The sequence below is a fragment of the Lepus europaeus genome, chromosome 8 (genome assembly GCF_033115175.1).
Source record: "Lepus europaeus isolate LE1 chromosome 8, mLepTim1.pri, whole genome shotgun sequence".
Taxonomy (NCBI): Eukaryota; Metazoa; Chordata; class Mammalia; order Lagomorpha; family Leporidae; genus Lepus; species Lepus europaeus.
The window spans coordinates 55,551,494-55,569,194 of NC_084834.1; the positions used below are offsets into that span (position 1 = coordinate 55,551,494).

Consider the following 17,701-nt stretch of genomic DNA (forward strand, 5'->3'; position numbering starts at 1 on the left):
CATGGTAAAAGAAATTCAAAGGTATTTCAGGACATGGAAAGTGCAAAGGATAGCGTGTCTGCGAATACTAACTGATAGAATAAAAAAAAAAAAAAAAAAAGGGAGAGCATGATCCAACATGGAAAGTAGGATACACAGCAGACTCATAGAATGGCAGATGTCCTAAACAGCACTCTGGCCTCAGATTCAGTCCTTAAGGCATTCAGATCTGGCTGAAGAGCCCATGAGAGTATTTTAGGCATGGAAAGCCAAGACACTCTGGCAAAAAAAAAAAAAAAAGGACCTAAATGAAAGATCTCTGCGAGTGAGATCCCAGTGGAAAGAACGGGCCATCAAAGGAGGAGGTACCTTTCTCTGAAGGGAGGAGAGAACTTCCACTTTGACTATGACCTTGTCTAAATGAGATCGAGGTCAGCGAACTCAAGAGGCTTCCATAGCCTTGGCAACTCATGACTAGAGCCTAGGGAGATTTCTGATGCCATAAACAAGAGTGTCAAATTGTTAAGTCAACAATAGGAGTCACTGTGCACTTACTCCTCATGTGGGATCTCTGTCCTTAATGTGTTGTCCAATGTGAATTAATGCTATAACTAGTACTCAAACAGTATTTTACAATTTATGTTCTGTGGGGGTGCAAACTGATGAAATCTTTACTTAATATATACTAAATCGATCTTCTGTATATAAAGAGAATTGAAAACGAATCTTGATGTGAATGGAATGGGAGAGGGAGCGGGAGATGGGAGGGGTGCGGGTGGGAGGGAACTTATGGGGGGGAAAAAGCCATTGTAATCCATAAACTGTACTTTGTAAATTATATTTACTAAATAAAAGTTTAAAAAAATTTCATATAAAAATAAAAAAGACACCTTCTTGCTCTTTTGCCTTTTCTATCTTTGGCTGTGTCTGAATCCACAATATCTGCTCGCAGGCAGTCCAAAGTCCCTGAAAATGAAAGGTGTTCTCCAAAGTACATTCGGTAGCACAGTGGCACTGTATCCTGTGACTGGATCCCTGTATGACTCAGGAGAGGTTTGAAAACAACCTAAAAGGCATAAAACATTTACATTAGTGCAACTTACAGTTCATCATTTACTGTAGCTTTTTACTCGTTCTTCCACTGTACATTTTATTACCATAGAGTGAAGCAATAATATGTCTTATTATTATTATATATTGGCTCTAAATTTGCTTAAAACAAAGATTCCTTGACCCTAAGTGTCTAAAAGTGCAAGGAAATAAAATTATGAATTAGTTTAAATTACTCTATTTCTTTAATTTACAAAAGGCATGAATTTCTACTATTTTCATCTTTAAGAAAAGACACAATTAGTTTCACCAAATGGTCTATGATCCACTTCTTGTGTGAAAAAATAAAAACATTTCAAATGTATATTATGAACACCTGACCTATTTTAAAATGTTATCACTCAGCTGTAACAGTCATTTAATGCTTATTTTTGCAGTCAAATGCTCTACCACTGAGCTATACTCCCAACATTTATTTTCTAACAGAGAACATCCTTTACATATCAAACATGCTTATCAAAATGTTACACTAGCTAAATTTCTAGTTAATTAAATTTTGTAGTCTCTAAGAGCAAACCCAAACAGAAGCAGCCACATGTGTTCAATTCCAGGGCACTATCATCACCCCAACTATATACTCTCTACTGTGTGCTTGCTTTTCCTCCTGCCAAATTCTAAATAGAGATGGAATCCAGCATTTTCTTGGCCTGCTTCTCACTATACAATGTCCTTTAATGATCCTTTCCTGAAGCAGTAAAAAAATCAAATCTAGGGGCCGGCACTGTGGTGTAGCAGGTAAAGCCACCGCCTGCAGTGCCAGCATCCCATATGAGCTCCAGTTCCAGTCCTGGCTGCTCCACTTCTGATCTAGCTCTCTGCTATGGCCTGGAGAAGCAGTAGAAGATGGCCCAAGTGCTTAGGCCCCTGCATCCATGTGGGAGACCCAGAAGAAGCTCCTGGCTCCTGGCTTTGGATTGGCACAACTCCGGCCATTGTAGCCAACTGGCAAGTGAACCAGCGGATAGGAGACCTCTCTCTCCTTCTCTGCTTCTTGTTTCTCTGTATAACTCTTTCAAATAAATAAATCTTTAAAAAGAAATCATATCTAAATGGACAGTGACATTTTTGTGATGAGAACCAAGTCCATACTTTCTATTGTCCTGGGTCATCTAATTTTGTTATACTTGAGAAGACAGGCCACTCTTGTGAAGGTCTGAAGGCCTTAGGGAGAAATTTAACTCTAGACTGAACTTTAGGGAGAAATTTTCTCTCCCTTACTTGCTTGGCATATTCTTTCTTGGATTTATTTTTATTCAGGTTTTCTTGGACCCCAATAAATAATTTATCCATATTCAACGTTCAAACCATTTTTATTTATTTATTTTGACAGGAAGAGTGGATAGTGAGAGAGTGAGAGTGAGAGTGAGAGAGAGAGAGAGAGAGAGAAAGGTCTTCCTTTGCCATTGGTTCACCCTTCAATGGCCGCTGCGGCCGGCGCATCTTGCTGATCCGAAGCCAGGAGCCAGGTGCTTCTCCTGGTCTCCCATGCGGGTGCAGGGCCCAAGGACTTGGGCCAACCTCCACTGCCTTCCCGGGCCATAGCAGAGAGCTGGCCTGGAAGAGGGGCAACCAGGATAGAATCTGGCGCCCCCACTGGGACTAGAACCCGGTGTGCTGGCACCGCAAGGCGGAGGATTAGCCTGTTAAGCCACAGCGCCGGCCCAAACCATTCTTTATTTTTCCCAATCTTCTTCTGCTACATAAGCTCTCTGGTTAATCCTCCAGATCTAATACGATTGGCTTCTGACTGACTTTCTTCTTTTTATTTTCTATCCTGAATGGCTACAATGGCCATGCAAATGACAACCAACAGTTCAGCTGCAAAATTATGTGACTTCTGTGTCCCCCATAACCTTGCTTAAAGACCATTTCAGCAACTTCCTAGATTCTATACTCATATTACATCTTTCTTGCTACATTACATTTTTCTTGCTACATCTGCTTGAGATCAATCTTCTACTTCTGTAGCTGAGCCGCTAAGGACAATTAGAAAAAAAAAAAAAACATACAATTGTATTCATTGATATTTCAACACTAATCTAAACCCTTAACTAAATCCTCAGACCTATATTTGGCAATCCTGCTGGGAGTTTATGGTGACCTAACTTTCCTTGTAATTTTTATTGTGTTATTTAATACTCATGTTCCTGATAAATTCTGGAGACTTGTATAACATAGTATAGCTCTCTAAAAATATGTATTGAATGCCAATAAAACAATGAATTTATTAAACAGGCCAAATAATTAAAAATTATTTCTTTTCCCATTCTCTCTTTTTAAAAATACATAGGAGTCCCTGAAAACTACTTCAATGTATTAGAGAAAAAAAAAAATCCCATGGAACTTTAAAACTGCCTGATCCATTTCTTAACATTGTATCACCTGCTTTTATAAGAGAAAAACTCAAGCAGTTTGCAAACTTACCTCATTGTTTACTGTCCTTCATGACTTTCCAAAAACTCTAACATCTAGAGCATCTCTATAATTGACTCTAAATTCTGATACTTCTCATCTCTTTTCAAATCTTGCTCTACTCTAATCCTTCCTTCCTTTTTAGATCGTGATCTTCCTTGTTTCTCATAAATGCGTACAGATGTTTGAGACTCATCCAACAAAAATGATACTTCTCAGGTGTCCCACTATCCCATTTGCCTTTTGGTCATTCAAAAAGTGTGCTTCAGAGGACTTTAGTCTTCTCTCTCTACATGCAGTCAATTAAATAAGACCCGCACAGTAATTCTCTTCTACCTTTCAAAACCACAACCACAGGGCTGGCACTGTGGCACAGTAGGTTAAAACCTTCAGCCTGTTGCTACCAGCATCCCATATGGGCACCGGTTCAAGCCCCAGCTGCTCCTCTTGCTATCTAGCTCTCTGCTATGGCCTGGGAAAGCAGTAGAAGATGGCCCAAGTGATTGGGCCCCTGCACCCACGTGGGAGACCCGAAGAAGCTCCTGGCTCCTGGCTTCAGATCACCTCAGCTCTGGTTGTTGATATTTGGGGAGTGAACCAGCAGATGGAAGATCTTTCTCCCTGTCTCTCCCTCTTTCTGTAACTCTACCTCTCAAATAAATAAATAAAATCTTAAAAAAAAAATATAACAAAACCACAATCACCTAAGCTAAGAGTCTCATTACCACTGTGTGAGTTATTTCAATACCTCATCTTTGGTCCCCAGTTTCTCTATTTCAATCCACTTATGCTGCTGCTTAGTACTTACATACATACAGTTTTAGAAATTCTAATCCTCTTTTCTAAAGACTATATGTTTAAATTTAACTTTCCAGTCATATTACGTAGCCAATTTGTTACAAATAACAAATATGTTACTATATGAGACGCTTCCGATTAATGATCATCTGTAGATGATTAATTTGCATTTATAATTTATCCACGTACTTTTAAAAGGATCTTCCCATTTCAAAGGAAGGCTTTAGGCAGACAGGCACAGAAAAAAAGATTTCCACCACAATTCCAAGGTGCATAACTGCTTGATGGTTCCATTTGTTTTGTATTATCTAACACCTCACCTGTGCATCAGCAAGCTGAACAGCAGGAAACCCTTGGTTTGCTTCTTCTACACCTGCCACATCATCTTGACTAGTGCTATGCTGAGAATGTGTCCCATCCAAAGTATTCTGGTCACTAGACAAGGCGGTGTTGAAATCTGAGGCTGAGGGTATTGTAGGAAGATTGGGTGCAACACCTAACAGAGTAAATTACCAAGAATAAAAATGTAAATTATTGCGAACAGAAATAACATAAGGGACCCAGCAAGGTAAACTTTTGAAGCCTATATTAAAATCCCAATAACAAATCATTTAAAGTGAAAAGAAAAATAAAATCAGTGTGTCTAGGTTATTTTACAGACATATTAATGAAAAGTGAAATTAAACTATATATTCGGAAAACACAAGGTATCCTTATATCTGTATTGAAACCAATAGTCTAAAATACAGAATTTGATGTCTGTTAGATCTGTAAAAAGCATTTCATGTCCCAGCAGCTTTGCAATGAGGAAGAGAGTTACAGATAGTAGCAGAGCTATAAAAAGCAGGTGTAGCAGGTCAAAAGCCACAGATGTCACAGAATCATATATATGCTTTCCTGACGCAGAACATAAATGAAATGGCACTATTTTTTCGTTCTCTACTTCTTAAATAATTTAATTACCCAGGCAAAGGAATCATGATAGAGGGGATCTGTCCCTTTCTGGTTCTCGTGAAATTTAAACTATATGTACTCTACAATAGTGGAACTATAGTCAGAAAGGTGGAGAAGATAATATGAGCACCATCCTTCTACCTTTCTCAATTAAGAGCCAATGCTAAGACCCAGCATGCAGCTGGAATTAGATGCTACCCTTTGTACTTCTACCTAATCTTTTAAAATTAAATAACCGGCCGGCGCCTCGGCTCACTAGGCTAATCCTCCGCCTTGCGGCGCCGGCACACCGGGTTCTAGTCCCGGTTGGGGCACCAGATTCTATCCCAGTTGCCCCTCTTCCAGGCCAGCTCTCTGCTGTGGCCCAGGAGTGCAGTGGAGGATGGCCCAAGTGCTTGGACCCTGCACCCGCATGGGAGACCAGGAGAAGCACCTGGCTCCTGCCATCGGATCAGCGCGGTGCGCTGGCCGCAGCGCGCCAGCTGCGGCAGCCATTGGAGGGTGAACCAACGGCAAAAAGGAAGACCTTTCTCTCTTTCTCTCTCTCTCACTGTCCACTCTGCCTGTCAAAAAATAAAAAAATTAAAAAAAAATTTTCTCTACTCTAGATTAAAAAAAAAAAAATTAACAAATAACCTTCACTTGTCTCCCACCTTGAGGAAAGAAATTCTACTTTATTCCTCTTTGTATGCATTTAGATTTAGTTAAGTATTTGTTAAGTCATTATCAAGAGGTAAGAAGACAGTTACTATGTCTCAGAGGAATCTGGATGAACTAAAATATTTTCAGTATTATAGGAATATAATAATTACACTTTGCATTTTTTTCACTTGTGTCTTTTTGATGTTTTGAAACATACACTAGCCACATTAAATGGAAGTTTTAAACTCTTTACATTATATAGACAATTTCATATTTGATATATTTTCTTTCCACAGGAATACTGAGTGCTTACTACTCTCAACTGCAACATTATCAAAGGGTCAATTTCAACAAAACAGTAGTTAAAATGTTTGAGATTTTTAAAGCATCTTCTAGAAAATAAAATTTTGCTATACCTATATATGCCTCTTTGGTAAGCAAAAGAGTATTAACGCAATACCTGTTGGGAGACTATTGTGTCCTGATTTTGTAACAGGAGATTCTTGTACCACACTTCCTCGATTACCAACAGCATTTGACATCCAATTATAGAAACTCACAGATGATGGTTCAGATAGCAAGGGATGTTCAGATAACATATCAGTGGCCACTGTGTTTCCTGAAAATAAAGTTTTTACTGAGGATTCATTACATATGTACTAATGAGCATAAAATGTGATTTATATGTAATTATTTTTGAGAAGTAGATTAAACATCTTTCTTTGCAGAAGCATTCAAATTCTCATTCCATGATATTGCTATTTGTATATTATGGCAATAAGTTGTTATTTTTACTGTACAGTGGGGAATTCCATGTTGGCTGGTATACAAAGCACCCCACTCCCAATGCTTAGGTTGACATTAGTTACTGCTAGAATTTAAAAATTTAAAATAAAGACATGAAGACACTGAAAATTACAACTGTTGCCCAAAATATTTTCTCAAAGATAAGGTATAATATGAAAGATTTATGAAACCCAAGTATATACCTAAAACTCAAATTCTACCTTCTGAATTCCCCCATAAAAATAAACTTAACAACTGTCAAAGCTAGAGGACACACCTGTTCTCGTTAGGGAGCTGCTTTTTACAGCTGCAGTACTTCTCTGCGGAGTGCCTTCAAGGAGGTTGTGCAAGCTTGGGAAGCTTCCAGTCAGGTAGCTGAGAAGGCTCTCCTTCCTTGGACTCTCCCTTACTGGCATCCCCGCACGTCCAACATGCACTGGAGAATCTGTGGCAGTGTCTCCGCTAGTATAGCTCAGAGAATGATATGGATGAATGCCCTACAGAAGGAACAACACATGGCTCTCTCTTACGCAAATAAAATGACTGCTGAGAACTACAACTACTACTCATGTTGCTGTTATTGCTACTGATGCTGTATATTAATATAAAAACTGACATCTACAAACATTATGGGGAATCTCAAAAGTATGTAAAAATGTTTTGGAGCTTTATATTACAAAGCACACACACTCATTTTAACCATGGGTCATTCATTAATGACCTTCTAAATTTGAACAGGGAATCTGGTACCAAGATATAAAGATCATAGCAAAACAGAATATCAGAAAGATCATGGCAAATAAAGCAAAGCTGATACCTAAGGAGCAAGAGACAGAACTCCAGAATATCAGAAAGTCATAGTTAGAACATCTGTGGAGATGCTAAAGAAAATCATGTGAGTAACCAAAAGAAAAAATAGTTTGAAATAATTCTTTATATTATTTTACATTACTGTTTGTTTACTGAACTACTTAGCATACTGACACCCAGATACAATCTCCTTTACATAAAATATTCCCTCATTATTCTAAAATAAACAAATAAATGCATTAAAAATGATTTGTAGCATGACTGATATCATCCAAAACAAGGCCTCAGTCCTACCAGAAACTAGAGAAATAAAATTGTCTACTTTCAGCAACCTTCTCTGGAGTTAATATATACTAAACTGATCTTCTGTATATAAAGAGAATTGAAAATGAATCATGATGTGATTGGAAGGGGAGAGGGAGCGGGAAAGGGGAGGGTTGTGGGTGGGAGGGAAATTTTGGGAGGGGGAAGCCATTGTAACCCATAAGCTGTACTTTGGAAATTTATATTCATTAAATAAAAGTTTAATAAAAAAAAAGATATTCATAGACATCTATCTGGAAGAAAAGGAAGCTAGAGATTTTGGAATAAGAGCACAGAATGTAGGGACAAAGGCTCTCAGTGCTATGAAGCCTCTGAAGACTTAGCCCTTTCTGGAAATCAGAAAAAAATCTTTATCTTTTTTCGTCACTACTTCCTATCCTCACTTAGATAGGGAAAGGTGAAGGGAAGTATATTGACACAGAAGGTTTAAAGAACACTTAGACTTTTTAAATGCTTATTAAAAGTATGTTTCATATAATCTTACTTAAACCTTAACAAATTTTCCAAGGCAGATGTTATTACTGTCTTCTTTTTTCTTTTTTCTTTTTTTTTTTGACAGGCAGAGTGGACAGTGAGAGAGAGAGACACAGAGAGGAAGGTCTTCCTTTTTCCATTGGTTCACTCCCCAATGGCCGTTGCAGCTGGCACGCTGCGGCCAGCGCACCGCGCTGATCCGAAGCCAGGAGCCAGGAGCTTCTCCTGGTCTTCCATGCGGTGCAGGGCCCAAGCACTTGGGCCATCCTCCACTGCACTCCCGGGCCACAGCAGAGAGCTGGACTGGAAGAGGAGCAACCAGGATAGAATCCGGCGCCCCAACCGGGACTAGAACCCGGTGTGCCGGCGCCACAGGCGGAGGATTAGCCTAGTGAGCTGTGGCGCCGGCCTTATTACTGTCTTATGAAAGAAGAAGTCAGATTATTAACTGTGTATTTGACATCTATTCCAATATTCTTAACACTATGCTATGCTTCCTAGTACTCGAACAGTAAATCTCTGTGTAACATTTGATTCTCTGGAGAGCTCTAAAATGCCAAGAGTTAAAAATTCTGGTAATTCTGTAATGAAAAATTAAAAACTACAAAATTTTGCACAACTGTTCTGATATTTCAGATTAAAATTTCATATCAATTTAAAATACAGTACAAAAAAGACCATACAAACAAAAAGATGGGTGTTCGGCACAGCAGTTAAAAACTGCTCGGGATACCCACATCCCATATTAGAGTGCCTGGGTTTTAGTCCCCACTCCATTTCCAATTCAGCTTCCTGTTTAAGGTGCACTCTGGGAGACAGCAAATGATAGCTCAAGGACTTGGGCCTTGCTACCCATGCAGAAAATTTGGATGAGTTGTAGGCTCCTGGCTTTCACCTGGTCTAGCCATGTCTGCGGCAGACATTTGGAGAGTGAACCTGCAAATGGAAGATGGTTTGATGCCTGGCTTCCTGCTAACGTAGTTCATGGAGGGCTGAAATGATGTTCAAAAAATTTGTTTCCTGTCACTAATGTGGGAAACCTGGATTGAGTACCTGTCCTGGCTCTGGACTGGCCTGGGTTCAGCCTTCTGGTCATTTGGGGAGTGAACCAATGGCTGGGAATGCTTGCTCGCTTTCTCTTTTTCAACTAAATAAATAAATAAATAACTTTTTTTGAAGTCCAGATTAAACTATATATTGTCAATGCATTCAATAAAAGGCTTTTCATTAAAACCGAAGATTAAAAGATTATCAACATTTTCAATATAAATTGTATTAAATATCACAGTGTAAAGAGAACATTACGGCCTGGCAGTTAAAGTCGTTTTTATTTACTATTAACTAATGATGATATAATTTTTAAAGAATATGTACACTAAAAGTTAATCAAATTGATTTCAAAATAAAAATACCATTTGACTACGGGAGATAGTAATATTTAAATTTGAGAGAATTTTAGATCTTCCCTGTAATTTTGAGTAACTCTAATAAGAAACAGCAATAATGTACCTTTATTTTTAATGCAGAGTCACTATGGGTATGAGTTTTAGAAAGTTTCCTCATTATCTCAGCACCAGTTACAGGTCCAGAGCTACCAGGTGGGGGCCTGTTAGCTGTTCCTTCTAGTAGCATTGTGTGTTCACTGACTGTGGCTGAAAGAGTTCAAAAGAATACATGAGCTATAGATTATCACACATTTTCTTTAAATATCAACCCCAGGGTTTCCTGTCTTAACTACATTAAACTCATAATCTTTGACAATTAACTGTAGAATTTGCTACAATATTTACTCTTTCATTTTTTTTACTCTACTTCAACCTTCTAACTCAGTCTCAAAAAAAGAGAAAACAGCTTCTATTCAATCATTCCCACATGCAACAAAAATGATAGTGACCAAAAATCAATTTAACTAAGCTCAAAAAGTATAAAATTGTCATGTCATAGATTAACATAAACATCTGCAGATAAGTAGAAAGTAAATTCACTGTATTATTCTTTCAATTTTGTATCCAGTTGAATTTTTTTAAAAATAAAAAATAAACAAAATCCATCCCATCTTCACAACATATTTTATTAAAGATTAAAGAAAAAAGCAAAGCTGGAGGAAGTATTTTATATATATATATATGTACATATATATCAATATTCTGAAAGGACGAATTTTTAGACTACTATACTTTCTAATGGAACTTTCAGTAATTTTCAAAGCATCATAAATTAATTTTCATTAAATATTACATGTCATGATAATAATAAAAATAAACTGGACTGGTGTTGTGGCACAGCAGGTTCAGCAGGTTAACCTACCATGTGCATCACCAGAGCCGATATTGGAGCTCTGGTCTAAGCCCTAGCTGCTCTGCTTCCAATTCAGCTCCCCACTAATGTGTCCGAGAAGGCGGCAGAAGATGGCTCAAGCACTTGGACCCTTGCCACCCACATGGGAGACCTGAATGAAGTTACTGGCTCCTAGTTTCCACCTGGCAGAGTCCAGACCATTGCAGCCATTTGGTGAGTGAACCAGCAGATGGAAAATCTCTTTCTAGCTGTCTCTCCCTCTCCATGTGCCTTTCAAATAAATATACTTTAAGATATAAAAAATCTTTAAAATATATGTTTGTACATTTCTTTTTTTTCTTTTTCCTTTTTTTTTTTTTTTGACAGGTAGAGTTAGACAGTGAGAGAGAGAGACAGAGAGAAAGGTCTTCCTTCGGTTCAGTCCCAAATGGCCACTACGGCCGGCGCTGCGCTGATCTGAAGCCAGAAGCTAAGGTGCTTCTTCCTGGTCTCCCATGGGGTGCAGGGCCCAAGCACTTGGGCCATCCTCCACTGCCCTCCAGGGCCACTGCAGAGAGCTGGACTGGAAGAGGAGCAATCGGGACTAGAACCCGGTGCCCATATGGGATGCTGGCACCACAGGCAGAGGATTAGCCAAGTGAGCCACAGCGCCGGCCCCATGTTTCTACATTTCAGAAATGCGTATGTATTATTTTTGTTCTGTCATAGCCATTCTGTTAACAGAGTTTTACGCTCAGTGCAGGTCCCCAAATTTTTATAAATCAGGATCACACAGGCACCAGGTAAAAAGCCAAAAGCTCCTTTAAAATACTGTGGCATAAGGAATATGACAATAAAACACAGACTTTAAAAGAAGGCTTATATGTTTTATTCTAAACATTCTTGTTAGACAAAGACATCATTTAATGGATATATCAGAAGCAGAAGACTATTGTTATTTGCCAAACTAAACTTCTAAAATTAGATCAGCACAAAGATTTCAACATTATTATCATTTAGTTGGATTAACAGAAATCATACATAATTATGTCATGATATTTTCAAATTTGGGATACAAGCTGCTAAATTTACTACAAGTACCCTTGTATTAAATGTGTAATCCTCAACTAGAAGAGTTGCTTATATTAATAACTCATTAATAACCATGGGAAATTAAAGGCTTTTGATATCTTTTAAAGAAGTATATTAGCATTATTAATGAAGATGAACATTTTGTAGGAAAACCTATATTAACTGTACTAATAAGTAATACTAAGTAAGAAAGTACCTGGACTGTGAGGGGTGAGGAAGCACTCAAACAGAGACTTAGAAAATTACCTGCATCAAACTCAAATTCTGCTCCATCAGCACTAGTATCACTTTGAAGACCACCTCCATTGTCCAGCCCAAGTCCATCTTCATGTTCATGGTCAATAGCTATTTGAGGTTTCAAGGGCTGAGCTGGCCGATGTAAGCTAACTCCTTTAAAGGCTGGTGTCACCACTATAAACTTCATCCACTGCCTTGCCAATGCAACTAAACCTTTCTTTAAAGTTACCAAAGCAGGAAGTCCATCACTCTGTAACAATAATGATGTGGTTAGAAATAACTAACGTAGTAACAGTTACCATTTAAACACTTTGTTCATTTAAATCTCATAATCTCCATTTAGATATTTAGAAAGTAAAATTTAGACATTAAGGGACATTAATTAATTTATCCAAATTTATCCCAAACATCAGGATTTCAATATAACTACAGAACTTAATAATTTCTAAATGTAACATTGTATCTTTCTATCATAAAATACAAATACAACAGCACCACGTGAGTACATAAGGCACAAAGTTGGGGTTCTCATTAACAAGCATTTAGTCAGTTGAATATTATTTTGCCCAAATGAAAAATCAAAATTTTTGAGGTAATTGGAATATTCAGTGAATCATGAGGAAACAAAATTATTCCCTTCAAAGATTAGGTAACTATCACCATTTTAACAATTAAAAAATCAAATATCTATAAATAAATATTGGTCATAGATGGATCTATAACTGCCTTGGAAGTCAAATATATCGTCTTCAATAATTATGTGGCTGATAATATATTTTATAACATGGCAGTGATTATAAGAAAAAAAATTTTCATTATTTTCCTATTAAAGTGTTAAACTAAACAGAAACAATCTCTTCAACTTCTTTCCTACAACTCCACATGTTACAGAAATAGCTAATCTGACTAAATAGATTTGATTAAATACATTTACTTTCTGAGGAATCCCTTTCATTCCCAGACTCATGTAAGGAGACCCATCTATGCTTCCTCCTCTTATGTGAAAAGCTTTCAGACAGAGGATGAATCCAGGAAAATACCTGCCATTCTTCCTGTTCTGCCTTCTCTGCCTATTGTCAGAGGAGCAAGTTAGTACATTATAGCCCTTCCAGTCTTGAACTCACAGGGAAGAAGTAGAAACCACTATATCAGATTCAGATTAAGCATTTTTCTCAAATTTATCACATAATAAAGATTCTTGACCTGCCTGGCTAATATTCTGACTGGCCACTGATAATACTGACAAAACTCTTCTGAATTACTAAGTACTCTTGCACACTGACCAGAACTTAGAGAAGGGAGATCCTGAAAGCTCTAGAATTCTAATCATGATGTGTTATCTGCTTTGCTAGGGGGCAGAAATAAATTGTATTTATTTTGTGAAATTATATATTCTGGTCTCAATCATTAATTAATGCTTACTTAATAAACTTTTATGTGAAATTTGACCCTCATGATTACTCTATTTTTTGAAACTCTTTATACCTCTCATTTCTAAGATGTAACTCTTTTCTGGTTTTCCTACCTCTTCTCCCTTAATGCTCTGTGTATCTCTATCTATCCTCCCTACTTAATTTGTGCATTCTCCCAGATTTCATCACTGACCTTTCAATTAGACACATCATCCCTAGAATCTAATCTTTCATGTCCACAGCTTGTACTTACACCATAATGCTGGGAACTCTCAAAATATGAATCTAAGTACCTTCCTGTCTACTGTATTTCTAAGGAAGTTTCCCCTTTGGACTTCCCACATGCATTTCAAACCCTGTAGGCCAGTGGTCTCTAAAGAATAGAGGTTTCTTTAAGGCTAATACATGGTTTCAAAACTCACCATCGTGGCATCATCAATGATGGAGTAATTTGCCTGGTGCAGGTAGTGGTGAAGTATATTACATAGTAGACATGAAGGATTTTCTTGGAGAAAGCGGGCAACTTTTGTAAGTCTATTGTACTTACTTCTTAGGGGAAAATGTACGCTTTTATTCTGAAACCAAGCAAGAACAACAGATTAAATGATAGGTATAAAATATCCTACAAATAAAAGACACCTAGCAATTAAGAACTTACAAGTCTAATATTTTCTAAAACTGGTTAACAATGAATCATTTTTAATAATGGATTTATGTTTCCCTGTATTATTGAAAGACATACCTCTAATGCTTCTGTCATTATGCATCCCATAACAGCACAAATTCTCAAGGTTCCCTCAGTTTCTAATTTGTTTAAGGATGATTTAAGTTGATCAATGGGAACAAGCCATGCACCAACAGCTGGAGTTGCAGTACTTAAAAGATTCAGTTGCCTTTTAAAATAAATTATGAATCACAAAGACAAATGATCAAAACTGTCAAACAATTTCCCATATCTACCATATTCACTTGCAATTTTATTCAGACAGAATTATTTTCTTTTCCTTATGACCACTGGTAAATTATGAAATATAGCTAAGAAAGCAAAAAAAAAAAAAAAAAAAAAAAGCATAAAGAAAAAAAAGAGGAAAAAAAGCTTGTCAGAGGTAAAACGATAAACAAAAGCCTAAGGCAGGGTGACATGGAAAGAACAAAACTAAAGTATTAGGAAAGAAAATTTTGTATTTAACAAGGTGAGAATACTATCTACAGAAAGTATGATGTAGAAAAGATGAAACAAGTGGCAAAGCTAATACTAATAAGTATATTAGAAAAATAATTCAGAAACATATGAAACAGAAATGTATACTATTTTAAATGAAGAGTAAACAAAAGCCAGAGTACTATAAAAACTTTACCTAGAAAATGCATGTGTAGGAGATCTAACATTGGTGGGGGCTGCAAAACTAAACCAAATTTCTTTAATGGTTAACTTCATGCTACATGAATCTGGAGGTGGAGGCATGAGAGGTAAATCTTTTTTCAAATCATCAGATTCAACTCCTTCATCCTTTATAAAACATAATGAAAAAACTGATTAATGGACAGCCCTTTGAAACTACTAACACAAAACCTTTCTATCACATCAAGTTTTACATACAACACCTTTATAAATACCAGACAAAGTAAACTTTACCTAGCCTAGCCTTTCCTGATTTGAGAAACATCTACAGATCACTGATGCTCCAAGAAGCACAGGCTGAAAAAAACCTGCACTATAAACCATATATCAACAGGCTTTGATTGGTCACTTAACTCAATCACATTTGTTTAGGTATGTTGAGCTGTTACCTTCCCAAAAGAAAAGTGAGAGAAAGTGGTCCTGTGACTTGCCAGAGCTCCTGTAATTATTAAGTTAGAGAAGGGGTTATAGAATTAAGGTCTCTGCTTTCTACTGCAATATGCTTCCCATTCCATAAAAAAATATTTTTTTATTTATTTTTGAGAAGTAGAGAGAGTACAAAACTCCCATCTGACGGTTTACTCCTCAAACGCCCACAGCAGCTAAATCTGGGCTGGGCAGAAGCTGGGAAGCCAATTCAGGTCTCCCACATGGATAGCAGGAACACAATTATTTGAACCATTACCATTTCCTTCTAGGGCCTGGAGTCAGGAGCCAGAGATCAAACTCAGGAATTCTGATATGGGACATAGGAATCTTTTTTGCTAAAGATTTATTTATTTATTTCTTGAAAGTCAGAGCTACACAGAGAGATCTTCCATCAGTTTCTTAACCACTAGGTTAAATCATTACCTCCCCATTCCATTTTAACAGAATGTTACAAGTTCCAAATATAGAGCCATAAAAAATACTACTGAAGAATAAATTCATAATACTTTATAACAAAACAATCTTAATTATATGCTAGTAATCTGATATACATTGAGAAACAGGATATTTTTGAAATATGCACAGCTCTTCAGAGTTCAGGGAGGTAAGTAACTGAATATCAAAGAAACAGAGCTGCTAGATTTGATAAACCATGGCTCAGGGCCACCCCCAGCCTCCTTGCTCCTCCTGCTCTGTCTGTGTCCTACTCTTCTAGCTTTATGCCTGGGGAGCCGAGCCATGGGACCGTGGGACTGCCAGGGGGGAGGGCTGGGCTGGCGTAAAGTCTTATGTGCAAGGTACTGAGTTAATTCTTTCATATGTATTGTCTCCTCAATCTTCACATCTCTATGAAGTTAATATCATTACCACACTTACGTTAAAGCTGAGGAGACTTAGGAGAAAGTAGCTTGCTCAAAGTCACCTGTGGGTGGTAAAACTTTCCCATAATCTAGAATTTTAATTATTTTTTGCTATAGCTATTACTGTACACATCATGAAACTATGCCATAATAAAAATAATGAGTTGAATACAAGGTACTATTCAGAATTCTAACTGAAATAAGTAGAAACTAACAAAAATATTTAAATTTACATGAAAAGTTATCAACAAACTACTTAAAAAATAATTTTTGCTAAAATCCTTCAAAACATACAAGGCCTGTTCTTAAATTCCGGTAATTCATTGATTCAGCAAATACATATTAAGTGTCTAATATGAACAAACTATCATGCTAGATACTATGATATATAAATAGATATATGTATATATGTGTGTATGTCTATAAAACATTCCAGAAATAATACTCTAGTATTAATATATTCACCAACATGCTCTAACATTTAAGCAGATATCATAAATCTAAAATAGGGAAACAAAAGCAACTATACTCCAGAAATTAAATTTGAATTGAGGGCCTGGAGTTGTAGCAAAGTGGGCCCAAGTGTTCAGGCCCTTATAATCCATTTGGAAAAACCCAGATGAAGCTTTTGACTCCTGGCTTCAGCCTAGCCCAGCACTTGCCACTATAACCAACTAGGGAGTGAACCAGTGGATGGAAGCTCTTTCTCTCTCTGTCTCTACCTCTCTCTCTAACTCTTGACTTTCAAAATAAATAAATCTTTAAAATATTAATAAATCACTTTGAATTGAGTCTATAGTAGTCTATGCCATTTTCCACAGTTTTAATATTACTAGAAATTCACCAACTTGTTCATCTGAAACGGAATTTCCATTTAAGTCTGAAGAAGGACTTGTCCGGTCACATGGAAGATTATCATCAGAGACATCAGTATTATAACCACTGCCAGTTGGAGAATCAGAAGAATTATTGGATGTCAGCACTCCACCCCTCTCTGTGGCACTAGCTTTACCCATAATTCCAAAACTATTATATAAAACAGCACCAGACTGTCGTCCTCCTATAAAAACAAAAGAATTTATTCATTAAAAAAGGGAATCTCAATGTTGTACTCTATGATATCCATATAAAATTTTAGAGATTTTTTTTACCAACTGTTTGCATTTATATATAAAGTAGGCAAGTAAATTATTAGGTGAATAAATAATACTAATTACTGCTACTATAGTAGTTACTGTATTATATATGACTAAAGCTAAAAGACTTAAGTACAATTCAACCTTCTTGTTTTAAAATATTACCCCAATAATATGTAAGAAACAAATAAAGTTGTAAGTTTCTATTTTTCACTGAATAAAATATTTACAATGTCAACATTCTATACAGCAAAGCTCTGTTAGTCAAAGACAATTCTGACAAATGCAAATTTTTATAACTAGTTTTATATTTTATTTGGGGATGTCTTTCTAGGTCACCAATTGCTTGATTCAAGCATTGGGATTTGGTACAATTGGCTGCTCTACTTACTTTTGGATAACACAATGGAGGAAAAGCTCCATTTATGCAATTGGAATGGGATACCTATTTCTGGTATATAATCCTAGGTACCACATTTTCTGCTTTATGTTATTCACCCAGGTTTTTCTAAGTCACAATTATTTAAAACATTTCACCATTGTGGGACTGGTTTATTGCCCTGTGTA

At 36.8% G+C, this 17,701-nt stretch overlaps 1 protein-coding gene across 8 annotated transcripts in view; it reads right to left on the reverse strand.

The window, feature by feature from the left end:
- BLTP1 (bridge-like lipid transfer protein family member 1) overlaps positions 1-17,701 on the reverse strand; it is a 239,607-nt gene that overhangs the window by 93,044 nt on the left and 128,862 nt on the right. For all 8 annotated transcript variants that reach the window (XM_062199676.1, XM_062199670.1, XM_062199672.1 and 5 more), the window contains exons 37-46: positions 16,847-17,058; positions 14,666-14,817; positions 14,050-14,200; positions 13,730-13,882; positions 11,905-12,145; positions 9,799-9,941; positions 6,959-7,178; positions 6,356-6,514; positions 4,620-4,795; positions 870-1,045 (exon numbers count right to left, since the gene is read on the reverse strand). In XM_062199676.1, coding sequence (XP_062055660.1) covers positions 870-1,045; positions 4,620-4,795; positions 6,356-6,514; positions 6,959-7,178; positions 9,799-9,941; positions 11,905-12,145; positions 13,730-13,882; positions 14,050-14,200; positions 14,666-14,817; positions 16,847-17,058 — 1,783 coding nt within the window. The remainder of the gene's footprint in view (positions 1-869; positions 1,046-4,619; positions 4,796-6,355; positions 6,515-6,958; positions 7,179-9,798; positions 9,942-11,904; positions 12,146-13,729; positions 13,883-14,049; positions 14,201-14,665; positions 14,818-16,846; positions 17,059-17,701) is intronic.